Source organism: Ambystoma mexicanum, chromosome 12, assembly GCF_040938575.1.
Source record: "Ambystoma mexicanum isolate Mex_15411 chromosome 12, UKY_AmexF1_1, whole genome shotgun sequence".
In the NCBI taxonomy this organism is placed as follows: Eukaryota; Metazoa; Chordata; class Amphibia; order Caudata; family Ambystomatidae; genus Ambystoma; species Ambystoma mexicanum.
Window position 1 is genome coordinate 1,230,539,374 of NC_090936.1, and position 12,835 is coordinate 1,230,552,208.

At 49.8% G+C, this 12,835-nt stretch overlaps 1 protein-coding gene across 1 annotated transcript; it reads right to left on the reverse strand.

Moving 5' to 3' along the window:
- Positions 1-7,652: 7,652 nt before the first annotated feature.
- LOC138514759 (cuticle protein 16.5-like) lies at positions 7,653-8,510 on the reverse strand. The gene has a single exon (XM_069630140.1). It carries the CDS (start codon positions 8,508-8,510, stop codon positions 7,653-7,655), a length of 858 nt encoding a protein of 285 aa, XP_069486241.1.
- Between the last annotated feature and the right edge of the window lie 4,325 nt (positions 8,511-12,835).

Here is a 12,835-nt window from a genome sequence, read left to right on the forward strand (position 1 = left end):
GGGCACTCCAGATGTTAATATTGTGCCTTGGGATACCGGGCAGCAGGGAAACGCTAAAAAATACATTTTCAATACAAGAATCTACAATGCCAAAACCCCGCACAAAATAATTATTCTTCATCCTAAGAGAACTAGAATCACCTGTACCCCCTAACGATGACGCATCAAGAACAAAGCCAGGTGTAACAACATCCAACAAGCTCTCTCCAATAAAATAGCTCTTCTGCAAGCAAAGATCGAATCTAAAAAGCTAACCTCACCTTTAAAGCTCACGCTAGTCACACACTCAGCTCCACACATCCCAACTGTCCCCCTTCCCACTTCTCACCAGTCACGGAGGACGAAGTAATCAACATAATTGCCAGCCTTAAGCCATCCAACTGTTTAGGCGACTTATGTCCAGCCTCCATCCTCAAGGACGGCCCCAAAGACCTAGCCCCCCTTATCACTTCCCTGATCAACTCCTCGTTCAAGAACTCGGCAGTCCCTAACAACCACAAAGAGGCCTGGGTCCTACCCCAACTCAAAAAAACCAACCTTGACCCCACTACACCCACAAACTACAGGCCCATCACGACTGTACCCTTTTTCCTAAAAATAATAGACAGAGCAGCTTACCTCCAAATACAACAACATTTGGGAGACAATAATCTCTTAAGCCTGCGACATTCTGGCTTTAGACCCAGCCACGGGAACGAAACTGCCCCACTGGACCTAAATATCCAAATGGATGAAGCCAAAGACAAGGACAAACTGGCCATTTTGCTCTTGTTGGATTTGTCGGCAGCCTTCGACCTGGTCGACCATCAAATACTTACGAAACACCTCTCTTCGGCTGCTGCATTCTCCCAGGATACCACCAATTGGATTCAATCCTTCCTATCGGATAGAACAACCAGGGTCTTCGCCCCTGCGGGCGACGCTGCAGCGGACTTGGTCCCGATCCAATGTGGAGTCCCCCAAGGTTCTTGTATCTCCCCCATGCTTTACAACGTCTTCACCAAGCTCCTCTTTGATGCCCTTGATGACCTGGGTTTTTTTCCCCCCTGAGGAAGAAGTTGGATTGAGCATACTAGTAGCAGTACTACCCCTTTGTGTTTTTCTGGGTGTTATTTACACCAACTACGCGGACGACACGCAGGTCCTCATCGCGCTCACGGGGAGCTATGAGGAAGATGCTGCTAAACTAAATGAGATATACCTTGAAATCCAATCATGGATGGCCATCCACACCCTCTGCTTAAACAACGACAAAAGAGAACTGCTGATCGTTGCATCACAGGCCCGTCTTCACAAACTTGACCCCATATACCAATCCTTCGCCATCGATGGCAACATTATAAAAGTATCAAAAGAAGTCAAAACACTGGGTGTATACCTTGACTCAACTCTCACCCTCAAAAAACAAATCAACGCCACCAGCGCTGCTACAGCATACACTAATAAACGTATTAATGCCTGCAAACCTTTCTTATCTACATACAGCTGTCTTAAGCTGGCCAGGGCTCTCATACTCTCCAAACTTGACTACTGCAATACACTCTTCCTCGGCTCCACCATCCACAACCTGAACAGACTACAGATAATCCAAAAACAACGCCCTTAGATGCGCCCTCAGTCTCCTCCGCAAGGCCCACATCTCTACTGTCAGAAAGAAATTCCACTGGCTCCCTATCCGTGAGAGAATCAAACTTCGAGCACTTCTTATTGCTCACAAATGCCTCTACCTGACAGCCCCACGCTACTTATTAGACAAATTCTCCAGACAGATCTCTCCATACCTACACCAACTCAACCTCCCGAGCTTCAACCTGAAAACTGCTGGGGGAGCAAGCTTCCCGCTACTCGCAGCTAAATATTGGAACGCACTTCCTACGTCAATCAGGGCAGACACCTCCTGCTGGTCATTCCGAGCTAAGGTAAAGGAACTACTCACAACACAGCAACAGACCATGCAATGCCACTTAAATAGCCCGTCATCCTGGTCACCTTTGTACTCGGAATCATCATTCTGCCCCTAGGCACACCACTTGACCTCATGTATCATTGTACCCAATGTACGCCCCACTCTCCGGACAGTGTTAGGCCTCCTGTCCACTCGTATCACTGCTTTTCATTGTATGCCTACATTACGGACCTTTCTGTAACCCAGTCCAGTATCTTTTGTTTGTACAGTATCACTTCTGTTCTGTATCCTGTATGTGTAACCTTCTGTAACCATTGTTGCCTCTAAGAAAAGCACTCAGTTACCTGAGGGTCGGGCCGCACTATACAAACAAACCTCCCTGGGTCTGCTCTGCGCCGATGCTTTGGGAAGTTTCTCTGAACACACAGTACCTCAGTGCTTTAAGTGGAGTAAAAAATTGAGGGGTGGGGCCTCATTTGGGGTGTGGCTTGCCTGCTGGGCGTGGCCTAACACTTGAAGTCGTGGCCTTAAGAAGAGCATGTAAAAATGAACAGGTGGGGGTCTCGACTGCATAACTAAGCGCATACTGCAACACTGCTGGTACAACCAAAACGTGTGATCCTGGGCAAATCATTAATTTGCGGTCATTCCGAGTAGGGCCGTAAGGGTTAACGGTCACCGGTAACAAGACCGGTGCCGTTAAACCCTTACCGCCCTATTCCGAGTTCCCTTTGCGGGTTGGTACTTAACGCCTGCTTTTTGCAGGCGTTAAAAAACCAACCCGCAAAGGGACCTAGGAGGTAATTACGGCACTGTAATTTACGGTACCGTAATTTACGGTGCCGTAATTAGCGCCTTCCCCATTCCCATTGAGCCCTATGGGCCAAAAATGGGAATGGGGAAGGGCCCATGGTGAATGGGGAATTACCGCCCCCGCCAACCTTGGAATGGGGCGGTAATTACGCCATTCACCATGGCGGAGTCGGAAAGATAACGGCGTCAACCAAGGCGCTAATAGCGCCTTGGTTAACGCCAGGGTCGGAATGAGGCCCACTCTTATCTGCAGCACTCAAAGTCCTGGTGTAGTAAATAGTGACAGAGTGCGGTATAATGCTACAGTATACAGCAGTGTAGCCCCACCGCGTGCGCTTCTTTGTTGCCACTGTCCTTGTTCAGTGAATATTTCAGGCCTATGTCCACGTGTGCTGCCTGAGCGAGGCTTTTCTTAACAGCACACTTTGCTGACTTACTTTTAGGAGCTCACAAGTGTCTGGCAAGGCTCCACAAAATGAAATGACTCGCCCAAGCGTCACACAATTTGGTTATGTGCTTCAGTTGGAACCTGCGAGTTATATGTCGCCAGGAGAAAGATTTGACGTAATATTTATACCCATTACTTGAGAGAGTGCAGAGTGCACAGATAATCCGACAATATAAAATCGCTCAATACAAAACCCCCTCCCAACCAACCCGCTGAATAAAACATTCTTCAGGGGTTCACCAACACGATTTAGGAGATTGGGGAGGCAACCAGGACAGCACTTGAAAGAAAACAGTGGTCATTTTAGTATAGTGCTGAGAGCCAACTGTTTGAATTAGGACTAGAGCTTTTAAAAATAATAACCAGTCCGTTAATAAAGATTGGGACTTCCATCGCCTCTTTCCTTTTGATAATGACCGTTGCTATTCATGCGTTATTTGCAAAAGGTCGTTGTGCTGCCTGAGAGGTTACAGCCTTTCCCCCTGAAGTGAAGGCTTTCAGCCGCAAATCTCTCAGCCATGGGGTTAATGGGTCAAACATGAACTCCCTTATGTGTCCACTCCTGTGCCTGTTACAGGGCACAACAGGGAGTGAGGCAAAGGGCTGTTAATGGTGGGGACGCTGTGCGTTTCCTGAGCTGTGACTGTCCTGCACTTCTGTCAGTCACAGCTGCCTGACTTGTGGATGGCAGGCTCATCTCCCATCACGGCTGCGGCCGTGGCGGGCCAATGACCTTCCGTGAAGTGGTGGGACCGGGGCCCCGGCAGGGCCCCAGCTCAGCCTCAGGTTTTGAAGACTGCCGGGGCCAGGCCCGGCAGGCCCCAGCCCACTTAAAGCACTTCAGTACCTGTTTGCTGAGATGGAGGTACAGGACTTCTGTGGGGATTTTGTCTCGGTCTGAATACTCTTTATTCTAGTGTTGGACCCCATACCTCCCTCCAATAAAAGTAGGACAGGGGTGAAGGTGTTGTCAAAAAGTGTAGCAGTCATTTTACAGGTGGACTGAGGTGTGTGTATTGCGGGTGGCCTGATGTGTGAGTATTACAGATGGGCTGAGGTGTGCATATTATGGATGGGCTGAGGTGTGCGTATTACGGGTAGGCTGAGGTGGGCGTATTGTGGGTGGGCTGAGGTGTGCATAATACGGGTGGGCTGAGGTGTGCGTACTGCTTCTTGGTGGCGTAGAATGAGTCATTTTTTACGGGTGGACTGAGGTGTGCGTATTGCGGGTGGACTGAGGTGTGCATATTGCGAGTGGACTGAGGTGTGCGTATTGCGGGTGGGCTGAGGTGTATGGGTTGACTGATGTGTGCATATTGTGGGTGGGCTGAGGTGTGCGTAATACGGGTGGGCTGAGGTGTGCGTATTACTTCTTGGTGGTGGAGAATGAGTCATTTTACGGGTGGACTGAGGTTTGAGTAATACGGATGGGCTGAGGTGTGCGTATTACGGGTGGGCTGAGGTGTGCGTATTGCGGGTGGGCTGAGGTGTGCGTATTATGGGTGGGGTGAGGTGTGCGTATTATGGGTGGGCTGAGGTGTGCGTATTGCAGGTGGACTGAGGTGTGCGTATTGCGGATGGGCTGAGGTGTGCGTATTTCTTCTTGGTGGAGTAGAATGAGTCATTTTATGGGGACTGAGGTGTGTGTATTACGGGTGGGCTGAGGTGTGCGTATTGTGGGTGGGCTGAGGTGTGCGTATTATGGGTGGGCTGAGGTGTGCGTATTGCTTCTTAGTGGCAGTAGAATGAGTCATTTTACGGGTGGACTGAGGTGTGCGTGTTGCGGGTGGGCTGAGGTGTGTGTATTGCGGGTGGCTGAGGTATGTGTGTTGCAGGTGGGCTGAGGTGTGCGTATTGCGGGTGGGCTGAGGTGTGCGTATTACGGGTGGACTGAGGTGTGCGTATGGCAGGTGGGCTGAGGTGTGCCTATTGCGGGTGGGCTGAGGTGTGCGTATTGCGGGTGGGCTGAGGTGTATGGGTTGACTGATGTGTGCATATTGTGGGTGGGCTGAGGTGTGCGTATTACGGGTGGGCTGAGGTGTGCGTATTACTTCTTGGTGGTGGAGAATGAGTCATTTTACGGGTGGACTGAGGTTTGAGTAATACGGATGGGCTGAGGTGTGCGTATTACGGGTGGGCTGAGGTGTGCGTATTGCGGGTGGGCTGAGGTGTGCGTATTATGGGTGAGGTGAGGTGTGCGTATTATGGGTGGGGTGAGGTGTGCGTATTGCAGGTGGACTGAGGTGTGCGTATTGCGGATGGGCTGAGGTGTGCGTATTGCTTCTTGGTGGAGTAGAATGAGTCATTTTATGGGGCCTGAGGTGTGTGTATTACGGGTGGGCTGAGGTGTGCGTATTGTGGGTGGGCTGAGGTGTGCGTATTATGGGTGGGCTGAGGTGTGCGTATTGCTTCTTAGTGGCAGTAGAATGAGTCATTTTACGGGTGGACTGAGGTGTGCGTGTTGCGGGTGGGCTGAGGTGTGTGTATTGGGGGTGGCTGAGGTGTGTGTGTTGCAGGTGGGCTGAGGTGTGCGTATTGCGGGTGGGCTGAGGTGTGCGTATTACGGGTGGACTGAGGTGTGCGTATGGCAGGTGGGCTGAGGTGTGCCTATTGCGGGTGGGCTGAGGTGTGCGTGTGCAGGTGGGCTGAGGTGTGCGTATTGCTTCTTGGTGGCACAGAATGAGTCATTTTACGGGTGGGCTGAGGTGTGCGTATTACGGGTGGGCTGAGCTGTACGGTGGACTGAGGTGTGCGTATTGCGGGTGGGCTGAGGTGTGCGTTTTATGGGTGGGCTGAGGTGTGCGTATTGCAGGTGGGCTGAGGTGTGCGTATTGCTTCTTGGTGGCATAGAATGAGTCATTTTACTGGTGGACTGAGGTGTGCGTATTGCGGGTGGGCTGAGGTGTGCGTATTGCGGGTGGGCTGAGGTGTGCGTATTGCGGGTGGGCTGAGGTGTGCGTATTACAGGTGGACTGAGGTGTGCGTATTGCGGGTGGGCTGAGGTGTGCGTATTGCGGGTGGGCTGAGGTGTGCGTATTGCTTGTTGGTGGCACAGAATTAGTCATTTTACGGGTGGGCTGAGGTGTGCGTATTACGGGTGGGCTGAAGTGTGCGTATGGCAGGTGGGCTGAGGTGTGCCTATTGCGGGTGGGCTGAGGTGTGCGTGTGTGGGTGGGCTGAGGTGTGCGTATTGCGGGTGGACTGAGGTGTGCGTATTGCTTCTTGGTGGCACAGAATGAGTCATTTTACGGGTGGGCTGAGGTGTGCGTATTACGGGTGGGCTGAGCTGTACGGTGGACTGAGGTGTGCGTATTGCGGGTGGGCTGAGGTGTGCGTATTATGGATGGGCTGAGGTGTGCGTATTGCAGGTGGGCTGAGGTGTGCGTATTGCTTCTTGGTGGCATAGAATGAGTCATTTTATGGGTGGACTGAGGTGTGCGTATTGCGGGTGGGCTGAGGTGTGCGTATTGCGGGTGGGCTGAGGTGTGCGTATTACGGGTGGACTGAGGTGTGCGTATTGCGGGTGGGCTGAGGTGTGCGTATTGCGGGTGGGCTGAGGTGTGCATATTGCTTGTTGGTGGCAGCAGAATGTGTCATTTTACAGGTGCGTGTTGCTTGTGGGCTGAGGTGTGTGTATTGCAGGTGGCTGAGGTGTGCGTGTGAGGGTGGGCTGAGGTGTGCGTATTGCGGGTGGACTGAGGTGTGCGTATTGTTTCTTGGTGGCACAGAATGAGTCATTTTACGGGTGAAATGAGGTGTGCGTATTACGGGTGGGCTGAGGTGTGCATATTACGGGTGGGCTGAGGTGTGCGTATTACGGGTGGACTGAGTTGTGCATATTGCGGGTGGACTGAGGTGTGTGTATTATGGGTGGGCTGAGCTGTATGGTGGACTGAGGTGTGCTTATTGCGGGTGGGCTGAGGTGTGCGTATTACGGGTGGGCTGAGATGTGCGTATTGCTTCTTGGTGGCACGAGAATGAGTCATTTTACGGGTGGACTGGGGTGTGCGTATTGCGGGTGGGCTGAGGTGTGCGTATTACGGGTGGGCTGAGGTGTGCGTATTGCAGGTGAGCTGAGGTGCGCATATTATGGGTGGGCTGAGGTGTGCGTATTATGGGCGTACTGCTTCTTGGTGGTGTAGCATGCACGAGGCCTTTTCTTGTAGAGTTTTTCTTGCCAGTTTATAACTCAAAGATGCACTTAGGCTGGGACCAAGGTCTGTAACCTGCAGAACCTCTGTGCCATGCAGGAACAGTTGGAATGTCTTGCTGTTTTCATTGCTTTATTCTGGAATCTGGGGGTCCAGGAATTGTAGTATTCTTCTCGGAGGGTAAAGTTGTATGGGGGTCCTCGCTTTGTGGGTGCCTGTACGGCCAGGCCATCTCTGTATAGTTGGCATTGCATTTCTGAGCCAAAGTCTGCTATTCCTCTAGTGCTAGAGGGGGGTCCTTGATATAGAGCAGGGGTCTCCAGGCTGCTTGTAGTCAATGGCCAATAGGTTGCAGCAGAGCTACGGGGGCGCTGATGTCCATGACGGGGGCTACTGGGGTGCCGATGTCCATGGAGGGGGCTACTGGCGTGCTGATGTCCACGGCAGGAGCTACGGGGGCGCTGATGTCCATGGCGGGGGCTACGGGGGCGCTGATGTCCACGGCAGGAGCTACGGGGGCGCTGATGTCCATGGCAGGAGCTATGGGGGCGCTGATGTCCATGGAGGGGGCTACTGGGGCGCTGATGTCCATGGCGGGGACTACGGGGGCGCTGATGTCCATGGCAGGAGCTACGGGGGCGCTGATGTCCATGGTGGGGGCTACTGGGCCGCTGATGTCCATGGCGGGAGCTACTGGCGTGCTGATGTCCACGGCAGGAGCTACGCGGGCGCTGATGTCCATGGCGGGAGCTACTGGCGTGCTGATGTCCACGGCAGGAGCTACGGGGGCGCTGATGTCCATGGCGGGGGCTACTGGGGTGCTGATGTCCACGGCAGGAGCTACTGGGGTGCTGATGTCCACGGCAGGAGCTACGGGGGCGCTGATGTCCATGGCAGGAGCTACGGGGGCGCTGATGTCCATGGCGGGGGCTACTGGGGTGCTGATGTCCATGGCGGGGGCTACTGGGGTGCTGATCTCCATGGCGGGAGATGCTGGGGCACTGATGTCCACGGCAGGAGCTACTGGGGTGCAGATGTCCATGGCGGGAGATGCTGGGGCACTGATGTCCACGGCAGGAGCTACTGGGGTGCAGATGTCCATGGCGGGAGATGCTGGGGCGCTGATGTCCATGGCGGGAGATGCTGGGGCGCTGATGTCCACGGCAGGAGCTACTGGGGTGCAGATGTCCATGGCGGGAGCTACTGGGGTGCAGATTGTGAAAACAAGGAAATAATATGAGGCAGGGTAACCAAAAAGGAAACACACCAAACACAGGTTAGAAAGGAACATACAAAGTACTTTATTTTATACTGAATCCAGTTACAAAAGAACAGAACAAAATTCAGATATCTATCGACCCTCAGTACAACACAGCGAACTCCGGCGTGGTTCGGTGTGCTCAGTGAGTGCAAATATTCATTGAAACAGTCAGGCTTTTATACATTTCTCCAGCCTGTTGTCTAGCCTTTCTTCAGGTTAACCATTCCATAAATAAGTTACTGCTCTAGGGTCCCTTGCCAGGTCAAATCTAGTTCATCTTAGGTTTATACATTAACAAGAAGAAATGGTAATAATGTATGCTCTAGGCCTAACAGTACAATGCGGGACTTAGTTTACACAATGTAGTTAAGCAGGTGTTCTCATTCAATTATAGATCAGTTTCGGTGATACAGGTAATCCATTGCACACAGGTCAGCAGAAGGACAAGGTCTCAGCTCATGACCCTAACAAGTGGCCTGCAGGCAAGTTATACATTAGCTGTACAGAGGTCATGACAATCGAGTTCTGTTCTGAATAACATAGGCTACCATTTTAGCTCACATGGTGACTTTATAGAGCAAGAAAACCTAAAATGGCGGCCTGACCCAAAATGACAGTTTACATGGTTTCTAAGGTCAGGACCTTGCAATGCGAGTTTATTCACATGTAGTTTATAAGCAGCTTGTTAGCAGCTTGGCGTAGGCCAATATACATATATTCATAGCAATAGGAGGCACAATATAATTTCTAGTTTGACAAACCCTCCTTTTGGCCTATGCCAAGTGCTAAACTACTTCTGATCTCCCTGCAAATAATAACATGTGTCATCGTCCATACACCCTGAATAGCTGTCAGAAATATCTATCGCCATTAGATCTTTTACTAAGATCTCTTTCAGTACATATTCCTTAGAGGTTTTATCCGGGGCATACACTTTATGTCCTATTGTACCTATCGCCTGAGCGCAACATCCCCCTAGCATTGAACATATACTTGGTAGACATTGGATACAACAACAAAGAAATAGCAGAATTCCCAAAATAATCAGCAAGACTGAAAGCACTTTCCAACCCCAAGAAGTCCTAGAACCAAGCGCTAAGATGCCAATTTCCCTCGGGAACATGCACTTCTGAACTAAGAATGTGCAGATTCTGTATTGCCTTAAAAATTGTCGGCGAGGAATCTGGAACGAAAACACAGCAATCGGACCCCACTAATTTGCATACTCCACCTCGTTCTGCCAGAATGACATCTAATGCCATCCGATTTTGGAGTGCTACCAATCTTATTGCTTTTTGTTCTAGTGTCATATTGTAGAGTATGTCCGTGGTCCGGTTGATCGTTCTCTCCAGTACCCTTGCTAATCCCCTAATTTTCTCAGAGCTTGTTATTTGTCCCCAAAAGGGCACAACTGATTTTGCTATATCTCCCAATACTTGCCCAGGGGTATCTCCATTCTTGTCCCGCCGTGGGCGAGCCTTAGAAACCTCCAATGTACTAGCTACAAATACCCCGGGTAACAGGATTCCTAAATAACAGGTTCCCTGCCAATCCTTGGGCAACCAGGGAAATGCTAAACTACCACAAACAAAATAAACAGGCCCCCCTACATACAGAGGCCTGTTTTCTCCAGTCAAATTTACAATGTTCATACAACCTTCAAAATCTCCCATTGGCCGAGTGCCATTTCTTTGTACACAAAAGGGGACCGAGTCAGGGCTATGATTTATAGAGCAAGAAGGAGGCACGGCGTCCTTATTGCCTATCGGAGCCATTTTAAAGGAAATTAAAGTTTGAAAAGGAAGAGACAGTTTATCAGACGGCCTAATAGAAGCGACATTAGGTTTACTTCTATTTGCAAAAAGCGAGCATCCCAGGGGAGTTAATTCACGTTTCTCAAAATCATTCAAATTAGTTCCATCAAAGTTCCCTGAGATGCTATCATTCCAACGGCCAAAGAATAGTGCTCTAAGAGAGGCATAGCAAGCAGTCGTTAAAGGTAAAGGGTGAATATACCATCCCAGTCCCTTGTTCCCATACTGCGGTAAATTAGTGCAAATCCAACAATTACTCTTATTAAAAATGGCATGCGTTGCATTCATTACTATAATTAGAGTGTTATTATGATACTTTTGTCTATGTTGGGAGTCTCTAGGGGACAGAGTGTGAAGGTGTACAGAGGGAGTCAAAGCAGTCGGTACAATCTCGGACAGTAGTAAAGGTTTTAGAGGATAGATTTCTTCAAAGTACCAAAGTCCTACAGAAGTAATTGCAAAAATAACAATTATCGTTATCAAAACACAGCAGTACGTTTTTGGGGCCCAGGCACATTGTTCATTGTCCACGTTGGTCACCCCCTTATTCACAAGTCCAGTGCAGGGAGCAGCAGTGGAGGTGGCAGGCATTGTAGTTCCTCAATCGACGACCCCAATGTTCGTTGCTGGCGATGCTACGGTCGCGCGATTTCTTAGTCCTTCCCAACCCTAGCCAGCAGAATCCCTTTTTTTCCCTTTTGTTCAACAGAAACTTTCTTATACAAAGGAAAACTTTCGATCACTTCTCTTTCTCAAATGCACGGAAAAACCAACTTCCAGGCTGTATATCGTATCCTGGGCCCGTGAACCGTACAGGTAAAGCTGAAAACACCTGGTGATAAATGAAATACAGGTTTTTAGTTAACTGGTTACAGTAGTCGGAGCGAAGTACATTTTCTACATCGCGCAATGCGCAGCTTTTAGGCAAACCCCAAATATTAGCAGGTCTCCCCATTACCACTTCAAAGGGAGAGAGCCCAGTCTTAGTTTGAGGGGTTGTCCGCATTGAAAGTAACACGATCGGTAAGGCGTCCGGCCATTTTAGTTTGGTGCCGGCACACGTCTTAGCGAGCTTGTTTTTTATGATACCATTGTGCCTTTCCACTAATCCGGCGCTCTGAGCATGTCTGGCCGAATGGAATCGTTTGTCAATTGCAATGCCGTACATATCTGTAGAATTACAGCAGCGATAAAATGCGGACCATTATCCGACCAGATAACTCTCGGCAAACCGAACCGTGGGAAGAATTCCTTTAACATGGTCTTCGCAGTGGTCATGGCTGTAGCGTCTTTAACAGGGAAAGCCTCGACCCACTTACTAAAGGCGCAAATGACCACAAGGACATATTTTAGATTGTTACATCGCTCCATTTCAATAAAGTCAAAGTGAATCACTTCAAACGGGACAGAAGGAGGCCCAAAGCTACCTCTTGGAGTTGCTGTCCCCTTTCCCACATTGTGTTGTAGGCAAATCATGCAATTTTGGACATAATGCTGGGCAATTTTTGAAATCTTATCATTTACCCAGACTTTTTCTAACATTCTCGTGATCTGTTGGGCGCACACATGTGTGGGACCGTGTGCCATGGTAACCATCATTACTATATAGGCATTAGGAAGCAACCATTTCCCTTCAACCATGTCCACCCAACACCCATCATCATCGAGTTTCCCCAAGCACTCCGCCCACCTCTTGGATTCTTCTAATGTGGCATCGGCTTAGATATCCCGTACAGACCCAACACCCTCATCCATTGCATAGGCATCTACAGTCTCCCTTGAAACATACATCTCCGTGATGAGATCAGAGGCAGTTTGTCTAGCTATTTCATCAGCGAAAGCATTCCCTTTCCCTACATCATCTATAATCTTGCGATGTGCTGCGCACTTAATGATTGCTAACTGACTAGGGAGCGCAAGCGCTGAAAGCAATTGTACTATCAGGGAGCCATGTTGGATCTTGGTGCCATGCAAAGTTAAAAACCCTCTCTCTGACCAAAGTCTCCCAAAGTTGTGAGCCACCCCAAAGGCATACTCGCTATCAGTATATATGTTTACTGTTAGCCCTTCGGAAAGCTCACAAGCTCGAGTCAATGCTATAATCTCTGCGGCCTGCGCAGAGTTATGCATAATTCTCTTGGTCTCCACAACCGTACTTAATGTAGTGACTGCATAAGCAGCTGTGGATGTACCATCCAGTAGTTTGAAGCAGGAGCCATCACAAAACAGCTTCCCTTGTGGGTTATCCAAAGGAGTGTCCCTCAAATCAACTCTGCCTTTTGTATCTTGTTCAGTAGTACACAGGCAGTCATGTGACTCTTCGTCACCGCAAACAGTATTTTGCGGGAAAGGTAGGAGTTCAGGCGGATTAAGAACGCAGCACCTCCTAATTTGAATGTGGGGAGCAAACAATATTAATTAATATCTTGTCAGTCGTGCGGA

What these genes read in the sequence shown, in the direction of transcription:
- LOC138514759 (XM_069630140.1), bottom strand. Translation starts at nt 8,510, where the DNA reads ATGGACATCTGCACCCCAGTAGCTCCTGCCGTGGACATCAGCGCCCCA.